Here is a 20921-nt window from a genome sequence, read left to right as displayed (position 1 = left end):
GCCTTGCATCGCAAAATGCAATGCAGTGCGAGCTACGAAATTCGTTTTATTAATTAAATTGTTTACTTACCTGCAATTATCCATATGCCGGTTTTTAGCAACCTCCACCCTGCCCCTCCCCCTCCCCACCCTCCTGCCCCGCCGTAACTCCCTCCACGAGCCGTCGCTGCTTCTAATGCACCTCACGCACCAGGGGATTCTATAGACTTATTCTGGGTTCAGTTGCCTTTAATAGCACCTATGTGACCCCTGAAATGGCAGAATGTCAGTGCTTTTTTTCTAATCCCATGATTGTTTGAAAAATCTACTGTGTACCTATTAAAAGTTAAACATAGGCTGAGTCAGTGGTGGAGGGGTGGAGCCCAGGAACTGATCGCCCTTCTGCAAAGAAGTGAGGACGAGGGTAAGAAGGGTAACCGGGCAGTTTATAGAAGAGCATCTTTGTTGTGGATAGTATTTGGGTGAGCCTGAGCTGAGTGAAGTTGGGCCTGTCTGAACCTTCATCATAACATGAAGGTCAGAGGTAAGGGTCTCAGTGGAGGACTCCTGCTGGAGTGTCCCTATGGCACTTCAGACCTGCCGGCGACGGAGAGTGCATATGTAGTTGAGAGGGTTTGACTCATACCAGGAATCAAGGACCATGTCTTACATGTATTAAGTAAATTTATCTTTAAGTTATTAGCAGAAAGCTGGGGTTTTTTGGGGGGGTTTATATAGCGCAAACTAGACCCGAAGGTTTTTGAGCGCTTTCCATGAGCATCTGTTGCATTGCAGGCGGACACATTCATTTTTATGCACGAGATTTAGTGATTTGCCCACAATCACAGGATGTTTGAGCCTCCCGCCAGCCTTGAACCCAGTTCCCAGCTCTGTGGTCACAGCTCTAGCCATTGGGTCACATCCGCTTCCCTATGGGACATTCGCTGTAATCTGGCAGGCGTTCCTTCGCCCCTCTGCATGGCTCCCCACCTCATTTACAGCTGGTGTTACCAGTGATGATGGAGCCGTCAGCTGAGCCACTATTTTTTATTTCATTTATAAAGTTTATATAGCGTGAACAAGATCCCGAAGGATATCAGAGCGCTTTACAAAGGATGGGAGGAAGGACATCAATGCAATATCGACATGACATGAGAATAAAAAAAACAGGAATAATAGCATAATTAGAAGACAAATGAGTCAAGGGGAGTAACACAATAAACAGGTATATAGCGGGATACTAAGGGGGGCACACTATGCGGTAAAACAAACAGCTTCAATGAAGGTACAATGGTTGTCGGATCAATGACTTTGAGTAGGTGAACCTAGCCCAATTACGGTAAGAATGTATTCATTAGGAATCTTTTGGCTTCCAGTTTGAAAGCTGCCGTTGAGGAGATTCTGCGCATATCCGGTGGAAGAGAGTTCAATATCTTTGGGGCAGCGCCGGAGAAGGGTCGGTGACAAGTTCTCACTAGAAAGCCCCAGTGGTGGGCACAGTGCTGAGGGGCATGGTAGACGAGCAGACCCTTTGCCTCATTCGCGGCAGTGACGCTTCTCGCTAGATCTGCTTTGTAAGCCATCAAGGCTCGGACAGAAACAGACAAAATATCTCTTCCATAATCTGGGAGGAGAAAGCTCTCTACATGTGGGAGGTCATTCGTTACATTATTTCTAAAGATAAAGACCCCACTTCAGTGGTCTGTCATTAGAAATAACATATGCAGGAACATGTCCGCTTCAGGAATTGCTTTGTGGTAACTATGTAAGTCAAGCTAGCATCCATGGGATCAAGGAGGTGATGCGCTGCCTCATACGCATGACCCCCGATCCCCAAACTTTAAATGAGGCCCTAATGGTGGTCTAATTGACCACCGCTCCTTCCCCAGCAGTGGTGGTTTTTCTTCCCTCACCCCCAGAAAAGCTTGATTTCTGTATCCAGGTCTACGCTTATCTGTTCTATGGGCCTGCAGCAAACATTGCCCTTGCACCTTGGAGCTAAATTTGTGTTGTATCAACTCCCATCAAAACAAGCACTGGCGGGAAGGGGCTGGCCGGGAGAGAACTGACCCAAAGCCCCTCTGTGTATTCTGGTTTGGGTTGTTGGCAGAGCGATAGTGCTATTTGTAGCCACAACTAAAAAGCTCCACTTAAACTGGCTTGCACAGCATGACCTATTCCCAGAAAGCCTTTGATCTGATTTGTAATCAGCTGTGCAAATGTGCCCTGTTCCTCACAGAATCCTTTCAAGCCATCTACCTTTGTTTCTAGTACTACCTTATCCCTTTACGCCACACCCTTCTGCACTATGGCGTCCCTCAGCAGTATACATAAACACTACCCTGTAACATTTCAAGGGCAACCCTGGATCTCATTTATCCGAAACATCTCTGGAAACATCCATCCATCTGGCTCTGCATTGTCTGTATCATAGCTCTACCACTCACAGCCTTGACACCAGACCTCGCAACTTTGGCAAAGTTCATTGAACCCTCAAAGGCACCTCGAATATATCTGACTCCTGGGTGGCAATACCTTATTCTAAAAACTACAGCACAGATAAAACCTGTGAGATCCGCCTTCTCCCTCTATGGACCAGGCATTTGGAAGACCAGCTCCCCACACATCAGTCCTGGCCCACCCCTCAGGCCCAGAATGTACCTAAACACACCCCTTCAGGCGCACCTCTTCCATCATTGGATTGAACCCTTCCAGCTCCTCTCAGTTTTGGTCTTGGAACAGAAACCCTGCTTCTCCATCCATCACATGCACCACTGCTGTGCACATTGTCAAATGATCCCTCCCTTTTCCCTCGAATTCCCTCCCCAAACTATGTGGTACTATGTGCATTGCCGTATTTGTGCTAGCTTTGTTTGGTCAATAGAAACTCCACAGTGCTAAATCTAGCCCAATCCAGACTGTTTAAAAATCTCCTCTCAATTCCAAGACACATCTCACAAGCCCAAATACGCTTAGAATATGGACTAACTAATCAGACTCCGGCAAGACAAGGTGCTCTGGCCAAATACTACTGGCGCATGAGGGATGCTGAAGATGACACCCTTTCCCATCTCTGCTGGCTAGAGGTAGAAAAACAGGCCGGACCCTCCAATTCAATATACAAATCTCTCAGGCAAGCGCTGGTTTCGTTAAAGCTGGAAGAAACCTGGATTTCACCCATATCTTACAATGCCTTTAAACACTTCACCAACAAAGCCATCAAACAAGCATCGCTGCTAATGGACAAAGCCACAGTGGCCGGAAAAAGCCATGCCTGGATCGTGTTGTCAACTTACAAACATCTGAAACCTCAGCCATATTTGCAAGACTGCTTTAGGGACTACTATAAGAGGAAATTAAGCCTTCTGAGGCAGGGATGCTTCTTGAGTAAAGACCTCACCCCCAATTGGCAACGGTCCTGGTTAACTTCTGCCTGTCGTCTCTGTGGCACCCCACGGAGTCTTTATTGCATCTAATATGCATATGCCCTGCACTGCAGAAAACAAGGAAGACGCTTTTGCTACCACTTTTAAGAGAAGCCCAGGTGAGAACTTGTAGGGCGGCTGTGATAGAATGCCTCAGCGGGTCCCAGACACAACTAGCCTGCAAAACTATAAAATTCCTGGCTCATGCTGCAAAAGAGCTAGAAAACAAGGCAATAATTAAAGATGACTTCGGCCAACCGGCCTCATCACGGCTGCCCCCGGTCTCCCACTCCCCCTCCTAATGGTTACTCCCTCGCTTTCACCTCTCTAGGTTGTGTTCTCCTTTCCAAGTTAAAATGTGCATTTTTCACCAAACTCATTCGTTCCCCAAAATCCTCGCTTTTTTCCTAGACCAATTATCAGTTGTTTAGCAGCTCCAACGAGACAGCCTCGTCTTCCCTCAGCCACATTTTTATAATAGTATACTGTGATTGTGTATTTGTCTAAACCTGTCAAGATTAGGTTTTAACTTTCTGATTTTTTTAGGTGATTTTAATTTTGTTTTCATGCTGAGCTTTTGACGTACATGATGTTTGTATGGTGGTAAGACCCACCCTTTTATGATTTTTATAAATCAAATAAAAGTATTTTTGACAATAGAAAAAGCAATCCATGTAAACACACATACAAGCCGCGACTTGCCTCAAAATCCCACCCTGCTTAATGACAGTGGTAGGAAGAGTAGTATCAATGAAACGGAACTGACGGTACTCACCAATGTGCTTTCCGTACATGTGGTAGTAGAAGGAGACGCAGTAGGCGGACCGATAGTATGGCGGCTTGCCAGTGACATTGTACAGCGGACTGATCAGCCTGGCCTTGTCTCCTGGCACCCGCGGCCGCGAAGCCTCAATAAACATGTAGTAGCCTATGGAAAACAAGGACAGATACAGCAGTAAGCATCATGAGTACCACCTGGAATTTATTGGTAAACTTAAAAACGAAAAAGAGTGACAATATACAACTTTTGAAAAATATTTTCTTTACCAACCCTTGCTGACACCGCAGCGCTGAAGGAATGGTTAAAAAGACCAGGTTAGTCCAATAGTAACTTTATTGTCACTGATGCGTTTTGTCCTGATGGTCTATACCAAAGTACGAGTTACTTACCTTCGCCTTAACTTAGAATATCCCCAGGCGTCAAACTGGATCCAGAATTTTTTTTGCAGCAGCACCTCTGCGTGCCGGGGTATGGCGCCACACGACCCCGCCCTGACGTTGTCCAAGTACGTGACGTCAGCGAAGTCACATAAGTACCTCCCGGCGCGCTGACGTCAGTTTCCTTCTTAGTCCAATAGTAACTTTATTGTCACTGATGCTTTTTGACCTAAATATATTCCAATCTTCCAACCAAGGAAAAGTCGACACTAGCTGTTTTTGATGACAATCTACCTAGTGGCAATAAATTGGAGGCAACAGCGAGTGTGAGCACGAAATTGACGGACGTGACGGTCCGTTTGAAGCAGCTGGAGAAATTGAAACGGTCGAAATTGGCAAAGTGGTGGGAGGCCAAACCGCTGACCCACCACTTAGAAGTTAAACAAATTCACCGTGGGCTTAGGATATTGGTGGCCCCTACATATGAGGACCCCAACCCAAATATGCTAAGAGAGTGGGCGGATAATAACCAGGAATCGTCCAGTAGAATGCTGGGTATCTTAATCAAATATGCTGAAATCGACCGGGATAAAATCTTGGAGGAAATTGATCAAATCATGGAAATGCTGAGTAAAGAAACGGATCAAGAGCCAATAGTGAAATTCATGACAGAAATGAAGAAGCATCTCGCTAAACTGGAGACAACCATCAAAGAGAGAAGGGCGCAGAAATTTCTGCGGGATAAAGTTGATTATGACTGAGGGCAAATATACACTTTTGCCAAGAAGTTTGAGAATATGAGGAGACAATGAATGTATTATGGTACCAAAGAAAAACAGGCGCAGCAATCGGAGCTTAGTAGCGTTCAAAGTTCAGAGACCGAAACAGATCTGGAGGAAGGACCATCTGACGGTAGACCTACACTAATCCCCTCAGTCATTGACAAATTTGATTTTGTAAGGAGAGAGAGATGATTCAATCTAAGGCCAAGACCTCCGGTAGAGTCCAGGCCACAAAGAGCAAGAGGCAGAGGAGGAAGAGGCTCAAAGGCGCAAAACTATGCTGCCGCAGGAGAGAAAGCCAAAGCCAAGGGCAACAATTACATGATAAAAACGAGACAATAATTGTTAACCTCACGACTATTAATCTTTCTGATGAGGAAAAAAGAATTTTGAAACTTCGACTTTCATATTGTCCGGAAGTTGATATGGACTATACGACAACAAGGGTCGATGTGTTTAAATTTGTCCACTCGCTTAAATTGAAAACATTCTTTGCAGTGGCCCCCAAGAGGGTGGCTTTTGGGGAAGCAAGTAGTACGCAGGAAGACAATGACAATTTGGCGGTGAGAGATATGAACTTGATGGCGGATCTGCAAGAACTCCAACTAGGCAACGCAGAAGGAGTGGCCAGTCCGGAAATGCAAGCAATACCTAGCACATTCAACAGGGTGATTGAGTTGGCGCAGGAGGAGGACATTAATATTAGCATTAGTCCCACAACACAGTTCAAACCAACTTCAAAGTTTACGCCTCTAACAGCAAGAGACTCAGTAGATGTGTTTAATGATCTAGTGATCAATGAGGTTAAAAGTTTGTGTGAAATAATAAATGTGAAAAAGAAACCTATAAGCAAGAAAGCTAAAGAGTACTATGCTTTGGTGGACAAACTGGCCAATGATGAAGATGTGATTGTGCGTAATGCCGACAAAGGGGGGAACGTGGTGCTATGGGATAGAGATCAATATTTGGCAGAAGTGCATAAACAACTTGGTAACAGGGTGAATTATGTCAAAGTATCAAAAGATGTAAATAATAATATTTACCAGAAATTCAATACATTGCTGCTAGAGTGGTTGAGAAAAGGGCTGATCAGTCAGGATGAATTCTCTTTTTTAAAAGTTACCAACCCTACTACCCCAGTGTTTTATCTAATCCCGAAAATCCACAAAGATATGTTGAATCCCCTGGGGACGCCCAATCATTTCGGCCATTAACGCCTTAACCGCGGCAGCAATTCTTTCGCGAGGCAGGCTTCTATTAAGTGGACGGGGCTACGACGGCCGTTTGCCGTTCGCAGCACTGGGGAGAGATGCTCCCATCGGCCGTTGGCCGACGGGAGCACGGAACGGGTTAACAGTGCATGTGAAGGTACCTCGAAATTTGTTGACTCATTCCTGAGTCCTTGGGTTAGTAAGCTCCCCTCATTCATTCAAAATACAGGTGATTTCCTGGCAAAGTGTATGATGTGCCATGGGAAGCAGACTTTCTCCTTATGACTATTGATGTCACCACGCTGTATACCAGCATACATCATAATGATGGAGTGAATGCAGTCCAATACTTTTTAGGGCGCCGCCCAGCAAAACATTGGCACCATACACAGATACTGCTTTCAATGATAACCTCATGCCTCGAGAATCTCTTTAATGGGCAATTATACCATCAAGTGTCTGGGACGGCCATGGGCACCTGCTTCGACCCCAGCTATGCTAATTTGCATATGGGCTGGTGGGAGGAGCAGGTGGTCCAATCCCTATGGCAGAGAGAATGGCAAGAAAATGTGGGTCATTGGAGTCGCTATATAGATGACCTATTTGTTGTGTGGAAGGGGGGTGAAACCAGTGCCATGAGCTTTGTAAAAAAGTTACAAAACAACAATCTTAATCTCAAATTCACAAGTGTTATTAGTAAGTCTGAAGTGAACTTTCTGATGTGACAGTATACATCCATAATGAGAGGCTGCACACCAAGCTCTACAATAAACCGTCGGATGGAAACACGCTGCTACATGCGACGAGTTTTCACCCAACAAATTTGGTCAGAAGCATCCCCTATGGGGAATGTTTCGGGCATTGAAAAAAATTGCAGTACCAAAAAGTATTTTGAGACTGAAGTGCAATGTCTAAGAAAGCGATTTCCTAAAAGAGTGCATAGAGACAGCAGTACGAAAGGTTAGGCAAAAATCTAGGGATGAAATTCTGTTCAAAGATAGTGCAAGTAAAACAAAGGCAAGGACTGAGGCGGAGAGTACGCAATGTAGAATGATAACAACATACAAAACCAGCAGAAAGAAATAAGAAGCATTCTACTTAAGCACTGGCATATTATTCGAAGTGACCCCGTTTTACGCAAAATTGTAGAGCGAAGAGCCCAGATAACTTTCAGGCGGGCACGCTCACTTAGACAAGCACTAGTAAGCAACATGTTACCAGTGAAAGTGGGAACGAAACCGGGGCTCACATGGCTCTTCAGAAAGAATAGGTTCATAAAGTGTTCTAAATGTAAGGCCTGCAAAGACACCACAAGCTTCACCTTAGGCTTTGGCAAAAAGGAACAGAAAATCAAAGGACAATTCTCATGCAAGACAGAGTTTGCTGTCTACGTGCTTCAGTGCCCTTGTGGTACGTGGACAGAACAATTCTCCCAGTTCATAAACGTGTGTTGCAGCACTTGCGTGCAATCAAGAATGGTGATAAAACCTACCCTGTTTCCAGGCATTTCAACAAATGCCACAACAATAATGTGCAAGGTCTTACGTACTGTGTGATGGACGCTGTATCTATGAGCATAAGGGGAGGCGATCGACAAAAACCTCTGAGAAGGCTCGAGTCGAGCTACATCATCAGATTAAACACCAAGGCCCCCGTAGGACTGAACATGGAGGAAGATTTCCATACTTGTGTAGCTGCTTCCCTGACTGTATATTTTTAAATGTAGCACTTTCATGATAAGCACTTAAATGGGGAGAACACTTAGGTTGGTAGATGTATACATGTGATCCGGCAATTTTTAACTGCCATCAGTCATGCTAAGCCCACTGGGGCGGGACCCGAATGCAATAATTGCAAGTAGTTACATAAGGTATAAAGCAAGTGTAACACAGAGTGCATAGAGACAAAGAGAGAGAGTGAAGTAGTGTGGCTCACTGGTTAGAGGCGGCAGACCCGAGAGCAGAGGACGGCCCGGGACCAGGGTTCGATTCCCGGCGCGGCAGGTTTCTGGACCAGGGTCAGCGGACTCGATAATTCTCTCGCCTCGGTGCCCACTCTGATCAGCGATCACACTCGGCAACTCTGGGCATTAGCTTGCCTCATCTTCACTAACGGCCCCACCAGACCGCCGGGGATGCCTGGTCTCACCCTGGAGATACCCATTAAGGGACCATCTCTCAGGGAAGCCAGGAAGGGTTTCGCAGCGGTCGAAGCGCCTTGGGACCCTACGGGTAAGTAGTGCGCTATATAAATGCCTATACATTTACATACATTACATTTACACAGCAGGTATAGGCGCAAACATAATATTTGTTCAGATTTCCATTTATAATAATTGTTTGCACTGCAATGGATGTGATGGGACATTGTGTGTTGCAGTCCACTGGGGCAGGTAATGGCATGCAATGGTACGATCTGCCATGTATTAATTGTACAATTTAATATGAACCTCAATAGATGCAATACACGGGCATCAGCGCAAGTTTTCAATGCAATGGTGGGGCGTTTATTTCTGACATGAAATAATTTGTAGTGTATGAAATTCAACCAATGAGGGAAGTGAAAGATTGTGCCATGCGTAGGTGGAACTTCAATGAATTTTGTCTTTTGTCGTTAATATGACATAAAAGGTATTTGTTATTTCAAATGGCCAAATAATTGTGAATATGACTTTAACTTGAGCCATTATTCATTGTATTAATTGATTATAATCCATGTGCGCTGGTAACACAGCGTGTTTCAGTGAGGTTCGTTGTATAACAAACTACGAGTCTGTTCTCACCTTCTATGATTGTATTGAGCACGTGACACAGAAACACTGTCAGTTAAATTTGCTAAGAAAACTTTACGCGAATGTTAGTGAGCAAGCCTGCTGGGCAGGCGAAACGCGTCTGACATGCCAAACAGCTGAAAATAAAAGCAATTTGAAGCTGAACGACACGGCGTCGACTTTACCTTGGTTGGAAGATTGGAGTATGTTTTGGACCGGGTTTTGGAGGTCTGCTACGCTGACGCGCCCTTTGTTCTGGAGGTGGTAGGGCATCCGAGACAAGCGTAGAGTTATTTATATATCAGGAGCACCGCCACGTTTCTGGGACCCGGACAGCTGCTGGTAACTCGCCTTGCTTGGCGTCCACTGTTTCCCGGGAGGGATAGTCCGGCACCCGCCCCGCCTGCAGAGAATACGGAGCAGAGAGGCATTGCCTCGTTTGGGACTCTGTGCACCTGCACTTCTGATCCCTGCAACCTTGACTTTCTGCACGCTGGGAGTGGCGACATAAGGGGACGTGGGAGACTGGCTGCCTTAACCCCACCACAGTGGTCATCGTGTCCTGCTTTGGTGACCGCGAGGAAGATTTCCATCACCCCTCCCCACCTCACCAACCCGGATAGCCACAATCACTAGGCTTTCTGGGAGTTGTAGTCCTCCAACTGAACCAGACTCCAACAGGTGAGCCTTATTGCTAGGGGGAGGAGCGGATCACGCCAGTACTTCAACGGAGGCAGCAGGATGAACACACGACGGATGAAGGCTCCCAGTGTTGGGTACTGAGGAAGCCACGACGGCGAAATGCATCTACCGCCACTGGGACTACCTGACAGTTAATAAAGCCCGTTTTCCATGTCCCCCTTGGGCTCCTGCTTCATTCTTTTTGGAGGAAGTTTCGTTGATATATATATATATATATATATATTTTTACAAAGCAATTTGAAATAAGTCACCGCACCTTTGGTGAGGAAGTTTTTTCCTTGATGGATTATAAAGCTTAACCAAATCCTAGAAGAGTGCGGTGACTTATTTCAAATTGCTTTGTAAAAGTCTAAACGAGTCTTGTCCTTGACTCGGCACCGGCTGAATGGTCGCTCCTTCTCCAGCAAGGGACATTTGTGTGTGTGTGTATGTGTGTGTATATATATATATATATATATATATATATATATATATATATATATATATATATATGCTCCACAATCCTCAAAATGCCCAGCCGGGTCAAAGGAAGAAAGAAGCACTCGCAAGCACGGCACAGCTCGTATTCACAGGGCAAGTTTATTCAGGACAGACGCGTTTCGGGAGAGCCCTCCCTTTCTCAATGTTTTCGTCTCACAAGACGGGCGCAGCGCCATTATGAATGTTTACAAACACATATAGAAACAAACAAAGGACTGATGCTTTTTCGCAGCAAGGGGCGCCATCTTAGAGTGTCTCAATGTCACATATATAATACTGTTTTGCTTATAGTAACACCACAAACAACAATAATGCCGTGTATCGGCTATCCTACTGTCAACAAAAAACCCAATACTAATCTTATGTAGTATATCATAAGGTTAAGACAGTAGTATAATGTTGGAACCTAGCCAACCTACGACATGAACACCGTATGTATAAAGTGCACAGGTCGGAAAAATCTTGCCGTGGATCGGCAATTGCAGCCCCTGTATGGACTGCAAAACATACAATGTGGTTACCTATTTAAGCATATCCTCCAGTATAATTTCAGTGGTGATGAAGGCATCCATCACACAACAGAAACAAAGAACAAGAACAAAAACATACAAAACAATTCCAAAGAACCTTAGCACAAATTAACAGAATGTCTAGTCTATGTTGGAAATTCAGTACTCAACTTGACGGGAAGTCATAGCATAGAACTGCACATATGTTCAACCCAGGTGAGAGGCCAGTTCTTCTCCCAAATTTAAGCCTCCAGGTGCTTTCGTCTCAAGGTCTATGATATACCGGGACTCGAGTCTTCTGAGTGCAAGTAATCTATTACCCCCTCTGGGATTTTCCTCGACTCAGTCCAAACAGAAATATCTAAGAAGGTTTCTATCACTGTTATGTTTAAGGGAGAAATGACGGGCCACTGGATACGTGATGTCTTTATTCACAATGGCCCGCATATGTTCCAAAATTCTCAACTTAACAGGATTGATGGTACTCCCAACATACTGTAACTGACAGGGGCACATGAGGCAATAAACAACAAAGTCAGACTGACATGACATAAACTTTGCTATTTTCCTACCATTCTTTATACCTGGGACTCGGTATGTTAAAGTCCTTTTGCTTGAGGCGCAGGCTTTGCATTTTCCGCAAGGGAAAAAGCCTTTGGCGTCTTTCAAGATATAGATATATATATATATATATATATATATATATATATATATATATATATATATATATATATATATATATATATATATGCGCTCCACAAACGCCACTTCCAGAACTACACAAGAACGGCGAGGCAGGCAGAGAAGGAGACGGACCACGAAATTCACAGGTTCTTGGCTTTATTGCAGTTGGTACAACAGGAGGGCAATACGCGTTTCGGGCTTCAAGAGCCCTTGTTCACATGCAAAGAACTAGCGCAGCTTTTTTGTTTTTAAATGTTTTTAGGTGAGTGACATAAGCTCCGCCCTTCCAACGGTCATATGACTATAGACATAGAAAAAATCTTGTGTTTATAAATACCCATTCTTCGTGCAAATACGCAAAATAAGTTTAAACACAAATTTTACACATGCCAGTTAAATACTTAACCATAGCAAATTGACATTTCATCATTAAAAATCTTTTTATGAAAGTGTCACTAAAAGCAGTTATCTTAAAAAATATAACTGGATAAATCCATATAATGCAAAATTTCTAAGTCTATAGTAAAAATATTTAAATGTTATCGGAATAGGCTGAAGATAAAGTGCAAATAACAGTGCTGAACTAGATCAGTGTCTAACTGTACATAAAGTGCCAACACACGTGCTACAAGGAATAACCACAATATAAAATATTGTAAAAACATGATAAAAAAAACCTGTGTAAAGAAATGCATTAATGCTTAATTTGACAATTAGGAAAAATCACAATTTTGTCTTTTTTTAAAAAAAAGCATAATTTAAAACATTTTATGCAGGTATAAAATACTTTATCATGTTAAAAAGAGATAAACAACACCCATAAAAAGTGCTAAAATTCTAAATAGTGATAAAAGTGGATTAAAATGTGGAGGTGAAGAGTAATTAATTGCTGTGTCCGAGGCTAACAAGGAACTTGACTAGCCACGGAGTACAGGAGATTTAGGACATAGGAACAGTCTGCACAAAATCAGGAACAGTTAGCAAAAACTCAAGACTCATGGAGCAATCAACTCTAGGTAACAGGGAACCTGACTACCTGAGGAAAAAACAAAGGTGTATATGAGCAGGGGAAGAGATTTTAGAGAAAGTTTCTCAAGTCTTCAGTATTGTTGAGACCGTTGGGCCATTTGCTGTCATATTCAAGAATGAATCGAGATTCTAGTTGCCTCAGTTTGAGTTCTCGATTACCCCCGCGCCTGAGAGGGGGAACTGAGGCTACTACATAATAAGATAGATTGTTGACATCTTTATTATGTATGCTTTGAAAATGACGAGCCACCGGATAGGATTGGTCACAGTGTAAGATGGCCCTAATATGCTGCAAAATCCTGACGTGCACCTGCTGCTTGGTACTGCCTATATAATTAAGGCCGCAGGTGCACGTCAGGACATATACAGCATACTCGGTCTTGCAAGTATGGTTGCCAACAATAGGAGTCTCCACTGATGTAAATGGAGTACTGTAGTGGGTTTTATTGGTGCCAAATTGGCAAGCCCTACACGAGGAACACTTACGAAACCCCGGCGTTGGTTGTAACCAGACTGCCTTTTGTTTTAATTCAGGACTACTTTGATCCAGTACTGTCCCCATGCTGTGTGCTCTGCGGAACGTTACCAATGGTTTGCTTGGTAACATATTTCCTAGCACTGTGTCAGTCAGAATAGTAGGCCAATTACGATTGATTATTTGTCTGATCTTTCTCTCCTGACAGCTAAATGCAGTGATGAATCTCGGGCATTCATTAGAGATTTCCGCATTAGAATTAACAATGTCAGAAACATTTTCAGTAGATTGAGGAAATAGTGAGGATCTAGGTCTTTTGTCGGCTCTCGCCAGAGCCCGATCAAACACCCTATCAGAATACCCTCGAGCTTTAAGCCGTATCCTCAAATCTTTAACGCATTTGAGAAAGTTTTCATTGGAGCTACAAATTCTTTTGATTCTGAGAATTTCTCCTAAAGGTATATTGTCAATAGTGTGCATGGGATGGAGACTGGAAGCGTGCAGGGTTGTATTACCTGCAGTTGCTTTTCTATGTAGGGTTGTTTGTAGTCGATTGTCTGTGTATATATATATATATATATATATATATATATATATATATATATATATATATATATATATATATATATATATACATATATATATACATATACATATATATATATATGTATATATATATATATATATATATATATATATATATATATATATATATATATATATATATATATATATATATATATATATATATATATATATATATATAATATTTATTTATTAGGTTCCTCACTCACATGTACCACCTGTTGCCTGCTTCATCATTGGACCTTCACTTACACACATAAGCTGTTTGTAAGCGGAGTTCTGTGATCACTGTGAGTGAAGGCAGGGGATCTCGGTGAGTTAAAATAACCTCTGAAACCTAAAAAGTTATTTAATAGCAAAGGTTCAGGGGCTCGAATAAAAGTAAGAAAAGTGACAATATATTAGGATATAATGGTCCCAAGTGCCTAATCGGTCGAAATGTTTCAGCCACAAACTGCCCCGAAAGGTCAATTGGCTTTCTTCAGGACCTGCATTTTCCCTGCTAGTTTAAAACAGCCTATTGGCAGGTATAAATCACAAAGTTTTTTTTGAAAAGCATGCACATTTACATACAGACCATACACTGAGGACCTTTTCCTTGTATGGTTAACTGATGTCTAAGTCAATTTATCGACATTATAGGGACATTTCAGGGATGGAATGTCCCTATAGTCACACATTTGTCAAGTGTACCTGTCCGCTCAACCCTTGATGACTGGAGTGCCCCTGATCCCTGCATGTTGGGAACATCATTGGCACCATGACTCACCAAACTTGTGCTTACACTGTTCACTCCTTTGAAACCTGTAGCAGTTTATTAGAAGCACTCTCATGGACTTTTTTGCCAGATAAAAATAGCACAAACCTAGTACACTATTCTGTCAGACCTTAAATTGAAAAGCATGTATCTTTATATAAGAGAGGCATACTCTGTCAGATAAACTCATCAAAACTCTTTTTCTGCTGCTGTGCATCCTCCAGTGCGGTTTGACCCAAATATGATACGCTCCTGACCTTTATCTCAGACTTCTTTTTTTTCATTGCACGATCACAACTGTCGCTGATCAAGAGCGCATGCAATCTCACCTCTTGCCTCACCAATATATCATCCCGAAAGCACCTCAGTACCAGCATTCTGTCAGAGGTCTTATTGGATGCTCTGAGGAACCCCTCAAGGCTTGGCATCAGACCACCCATTGTGCAGCTACACTGACACGTCGCAAGCGGGATCGTATGATGTGTGGACCTGCATCTGGTGGTACGCGGAGGAGAGCTCCAAAGATGGAAGCCACTGTGCCTTCGCAGCATAACCCCGTGCAATTGTTATTCGGCAAATGGGGCTGGATCGGGCTGCCACAGGAGCTTTCACCCTGGCACAGAGACAGCACAGTGTTTGAAGCTCTGCATTGCCATAATTGTCTACAAGGCATACACTTCATCCCAGAATTAATTATGGATGTTTAAAGTTATTTTTCACAAGTAACATTCGATATTTTCACCTTTGGGAATGTTCTAAATGTAGTTTCACCCGAGCACATTCTTTTTGCATTGGAAGATCATTTTCATGGAGTAGCATGATCATTTTCAGGGAGTAGCATGATCATTTTCAAGGAGTAGCATGATCATGTTCAGGGAGTAGCATGATCATTTTCAGGGAGTAGCATGATCATGTTCAGGGAGTAGCATGATCATTTTCAGGGAGTAGCATGATCATTTTCAGGGAGTAGCATGATCATTTTCAGGGAGTAGCATGATCATTTTCAAAGAGTAGCATGATCATTTTCATGGAGTAGCATGATCATTTTCAGGGAGTAGCATGATCATTTTCAATGAGTAGCATGATCATTTTCAAGGAGTAGCATGATCATTTTCAGGGAGTAGCATGATCATTTTCAAGGAGTAGCATGATCATGTTCAATGAGTAGCATGATCATTTTCAGGGAGTAGCATGATCATTTTCAGGGAGTAGCATGATCATTTTCAAGGAGTAGCATGATCATGTTCAGGGAGTAGCATGATCATTTTCAGGGAGTAGCATGATCATGTTCAGGGAGTAGCATGATCATTTTCAGGGAGTAGCATGATCATTTTCAGGGAGTAGCATGATCATTTTCAGGGAGTAGCATGATTATTTTCAAAGAGTAGCATGATCATTTTCAGGGAGTAGCATGATCATTTTCAGGGAGTAGCATGATCATTTTCAATGAGTAGCATGATCATTTTCAAGGAGTAGCATGATCATTTTCAGGGAGTAGCATGATCATTTTCAGGGAGTAGCATGATCATTTTCAGGGAGTAGCATGATCATTTTCAGGGAGTAGCATGATCATTTTCAAAGAGTAGCATGATCATTTTCAGGGAGTAGCATGATCATTTTCAAAGAGTAGCATGATCATTTTCAGGGAGTAGCATGATCATTTTCAAGGAGTAGCATGATCATTTTCAGGGAGTAGCATGATCATTTTCAGGGAGTAGCATGATCATTTTCAAAGAGTAGCATGATCATTTTCAGGGAGTAGCATGATCATTTTCAGGGAGTAGCATGATCATTTTCAGGGAGTAGCATGATCATGTTCACGCTGGTTCACCTCGGCCATGCTAGAACATGTATGCAGAGATTTTCTCTACAAGTTTGCGAAGCTTCCCTATGCCCTATGGAAATGCCTGCAGAATCTTTTTCTGCAAATGAGTTACCTTTGAGTATCTTTTCTATGCACAATGCCATTGTGCGAAAGAAAAACATTGTTATTGTGATTATGGTGGCATTTTTACAGACAATTCAGTGGATGTAATATATCAGTCCTTCATCGTGCTCTTCTTTTTGAAAATAGCTCAATGGTTTACTCTATATCCATGGTTTACTCTATACCCAAGGTATACTCTGTACCAATGGGTTACTCTATACCAAGGGTTTACTTTATACCCAGGGTTTACTCTATACTCATGGTTTACTCTATACCAATGGGTTACTCTATACCAAGGGCTTGCTCTATACTGAGGGTTTGCTCTATACCAATGGTTTGCTCAATACCAATCAGTTACTCTATACTCATGGTTTACTTTATAACAATGGGTTACTCTATACCACGGGTACTCATAGTACCGCCCACGGGCCGCCAGTTGCCTGGCAAGCCTTCCTTGGCGGCCCGCGGACCTTGCAGACATCGTACCCGTGATTTTAAAAAAAAAATCTGTGTCTGCAAACACTGCTGGTTGCAGCAGCACAACTCTGAGAGACTCTGCTGCTCTGTGGGGGACGGGCAATTCCAGTGTTAGAGGGGAGATGCAGGGGCCTAAGAAGAGGTGAAACACAACAAAGCCTCATTAACATGCACATGGTCTTTTAAAGACCTGTGAAGTGCTCGGGTGCGGCTATGTGTGTGTGTGTGCCCTGGAAGCTGTCTCAGCCCGGTCACACACAGGCATGGTGAGATGATAGAGGGTGAGGGAGGGAGACAGAGGGAGAGGGAGGGAGGGAGGGAAAGGGAGGGATACAGAGGGGGAGGGAGGGAAAGGGAGGTAGGGAAAGAGAGGGAGGGGTAGGGAGACAGAGAGAGGGAGACAGAGAAAGGGAGACAGAGAAAGGGAGAGGGAGGGAGACAGAGGGACGGAGACAGAGGGAGGGAGACAGAGGAAGGGAGAGGGAGACAGAGAGAGGGAGACAGACAGAGGGAGTCAGGCAGAGGGAGGGAGGGAGACAGAGGGAGGGAGACAGAGGGAGACAGAGAAAGGGAGAGGGGTGGAGACAGAGGGTGACAGACAGAGGGAGACAGACAGAGGGAGCTAGACAGAGGGAGACAGAGAAATGGAGAGGGAGGGAGACAGAGAATGGGAGAGGGAATGAGACAGAGAAAGGGAGAGGGAATGAGACAGAGAAAGGGAGAAGAACGGAGACAGAGGGTGACAGACAGAGGGTGTCAGACAGAGGGAGACAGACAGAGGGAGACAGAAAGAGGGAGACAGAAAGAGGGAGGCAGAAAGAGGGAGGCAGACAGAGGGAGGGAGACAGACTGAGGGAGACAGATAGAGGGAGACAGAGGGAGGGAGACGGAGGCAGGGAGACAGAGGGTGACAGACAGAGGGAGACACAGGGACGGAGACAGAGGGAGGGAGACAGAGGAAGACAGAGGGAGAGAGACAGAGGGTAACAGAGGGAGGGAGACACCGGGACGGAGCCAGAGGGAGGGAGACAGAGGGTGACAGACAGAGGGAGACAGACAGAGGGAGACAGACAGACAGAGGGAGACAGACAGAGGGAGGGAGACAGAGATAGGGAGACAGAGGGAGGGAGGCAGAGGTAGGGAGGCAGAGTGAGACAGAGGTAGGGAGACACAGGGACGGAGACAGAGGGAGGGAGACGGAGGGAGACAGAGGGAGGGAGAGAGGGAGGGAGACAGAGGTAGGGAGACACAGGGACAGAGACAGAGGGAGGGAGACAGAGGGACGGAGACAGAGGGAGAAAGAGGGAGACAGAAGGAGACAGACAGAGGGAGCGAGGGAGCCAGACAGAGGGAGGGAGGAGGGCGACAGAGGGAGGGAGACAGACAGAGGGAGGAGGGCGACAGAGGGAGGAGGGCGACAGAGGGAGGAGGGCGATAGACATAACAATGGGTTACTCTATACCAATGGTTTGCTCAATACCAATCAGTTACTCTATACTCATGGTTTACTTTATACCAAGGGCTTGCTCTATACCAAGGGCTTGCTCTATACCAATGGTTTGCTCAATACCAATAGGTTACTCTATACCAATAGTTTGCTTTATACACATGGTTTACTCTATAACAATGGGTTACATTATACCAAGGGCTTGCTCTATACCAAGGGCTTGCTCTATGCTGAGGGCTTGCTCTATACCAAGGGTTTGCTCTATACCAATGGTTTGCTCAATACCAATGGAATAGTCTATACCAATGGTTTACTCTAAACTCATGGGTTACTCTATACCCATGGGTTACTCTATATCCATGGTTAACTCTAAACTCATGGGTTACTCTATACCAATGATTTACTCTAAAATTATGTGTTACTCTATACTCATGGTTTACTCTAAACTCATGGTTTACTCTTTACTCATGTTTACTCTATACTCATGGTTTACTCTAAACTCATGGTTTACTCTTTACTCATGTTTACTCTATACTCATAGTTTACTCTACACCAATGGTTTACGCTATATCAAAGGTTTACTCTATATCCATGGCTTACTCAATACCAATGGGTTACTCTATACTCATGATTTACTTTATAACCAGGGTTTACTCTATACTCATGGTTTATTTTTCTTTATTTCCAGTATTTATAAAGCGCAACACTCATCCCATGGGGTATCACGGCGCTATAAAACGAGGGAGACTGCTGAGGGCTATGCTGGGGGATTAATTTTTTGGGAAGAGGTGAGTTTTTAATTTTTGGCGGAACTGAAGGTAGTTTATGGTGTGTCTGAGGTCTACAGGTAGCTCATTCCACCTTTTGGCTGCCAGATATGAGAAGGCGCGTCCGCCCGTTCTTGCTTTGTGGATGCGCTTAGATTTGGCCAGAGCTGAGTGATTCGATCTTAGGTTCCTATTGGGAACGTAGAAGTCAATTTTCCTTTGGAGAATTGTGGGGCCAGTTTTATGAAAAGCTCTGTGTCTACTCAACACCAATGGGATACTCTATGCACATGGTTTACTCTATACACATGGGTTACTCTATAGCAATGGTTTACTCTAAAATTATGGTTTACTCTATACCAATGGTTTACTCTATACCCATGGTTTACTCTATACAAATGGTTTACTCTATACAAATGGTTTACTCTATACCCATGGTTTACTCTATGCCAATGAATACTCTATACCCATGGTCCTCTCTATACCCATGATTCACTCTATGCCCATGGATTACTCCATACCAATGGTTTACTCTATACTCTATGCCGTTTTTAGGCATCCCGCTGGCCCCCCTTTCTCAAATGACCTATTTCCTTCCATTTCTCCCACCTCCCTCCTTCAAGACAGAGTCGATTTTAAAATTAATGGTCTTTCAATGCATCCAGAACGCCTCTGCACGTCTGATCCTCGACATCCCTCGCCGCAGCCACATCACACCCCACCTAAAATACCTGCACGGGCTCCACGTCAACAAGAGGATAACCTTCAAGCTCCTCACCCACGCACACAAGGCACTCCACAACACCGGACCAGCGTACCTCAACAGACGACTCAGTTTCTACGCCCCCACCCGCCAGCTCCGCTCCGCCGACCTCGCCCTCGCCACAGTCCCCCGCATCCGGAAAGCGAACTCAGGCGGCAGATCATTCTCCCACCTGGCCGCCAAGACCTGGAACACCCTCCCCATCCGCCTGTGGCAGACCGAAGACCTGCTGACCTTCAGAAGACTCCTCAAGACCTGGCTCTTCGAGCAGTAGCAGAATTCCCCACCCCAGCGCCTTGAGACCCTCACGGGTAAGTAGTGTGCTTTACAAATGCTATGATCGATTGATTGATTTCTCTATAGCCTTTAGTTTTCCTCTAGTAAACTGTCTTGGTTTGCACAATCTTCGTGGACTTGTTGCAACAAACATGTTTACTTTCACTGGACCACCGTGTTGGTCAAAGATCACATGATATCATTCCTTTGAGACTCTCAGTATCTGTGATGTAATGTAATGTAATGTAAAAGATATTTCTATCGCGCAACTTTCACTCCAAGGAGTATCTTGGCGCTCACCCAACCCAGATGGAGGAGTTGGAGGGAGAACAGAAAATAAAGGTACCTGTTTGAAGATATCGAGAGTCCTGTCATCATTGGGGGGACCCTCCAAGATACCACAACGCCCTGCTGCGTTAGGAATGTGTGTGTGTGTGTGTCGGTGTGTGTGTGTGTGCGTGTGTAATGTTGTACAATGCACTCGATAAACATCCTGCATCGGTCTGAATCTGTGTCCAGCTGCTATTAACACGTGATGCATGTAGTGCAGCGTTTACTGCATTTGTACGCATGCCAGGCTGCGTTAGGAAGATTGCCATATGATGCACAAACTGCAGGGTGTATTGTGTGTGTGTGAGGTGGAATTAGGCACATAAATGGTGCCGTTTTGTACTCTGTGTGTGTGCGTGCGTGTGTGTGTGTGTGTGTGTGTGTGTGT

At 44.2% G+C, this 20921-nt stretch overlaps 1 protein-coding gene across 1 annotated transcript in view; it reads right to left on the bottom strand.

Annotated features, from left to right (window-relative positions):
- Positions 1–3946: 3946 nt before the first annotated feature.
- The window catches only part of LOC147672927 (MAM domain-containing glycosylphosphatidylinositol anchor protein 1-like), a 157573-nt gene continuing 140598 nt past the window's right edge, over positions 3947–20921 (bottom strand). The window contains exon 5 of the mRNA XM_086947915.1: positions 3947–4332. Within this exon, the coding sequence (XP_086804041.1) occupies positions 3947–4332 (386 nt within the window). The remainder of the gene's footprint in view (positions 4333–20921) is intronic.

Source organism: Lissotriton vulgaris, unplaced genomic scaffold (genome assembly GCF_964263255.1).
Source record: "Lissotriton vulgaris unplaced genomic scaffold, aLisVul1.2 SCAFFOLD_3404, whole genome shotgun sequence".
Lineage (NCBI taxonomy): Eukaryota > Metazoa > Chordata > Amphibia > Caudata > Salamandridae > Lissotriton > Lissotriton vulgaris.
The sequence above is the reverse complement of the archived record's forward strand: the minus strand, read 5'-3'. Positions and strand labels throughout refer to the sequence as shown.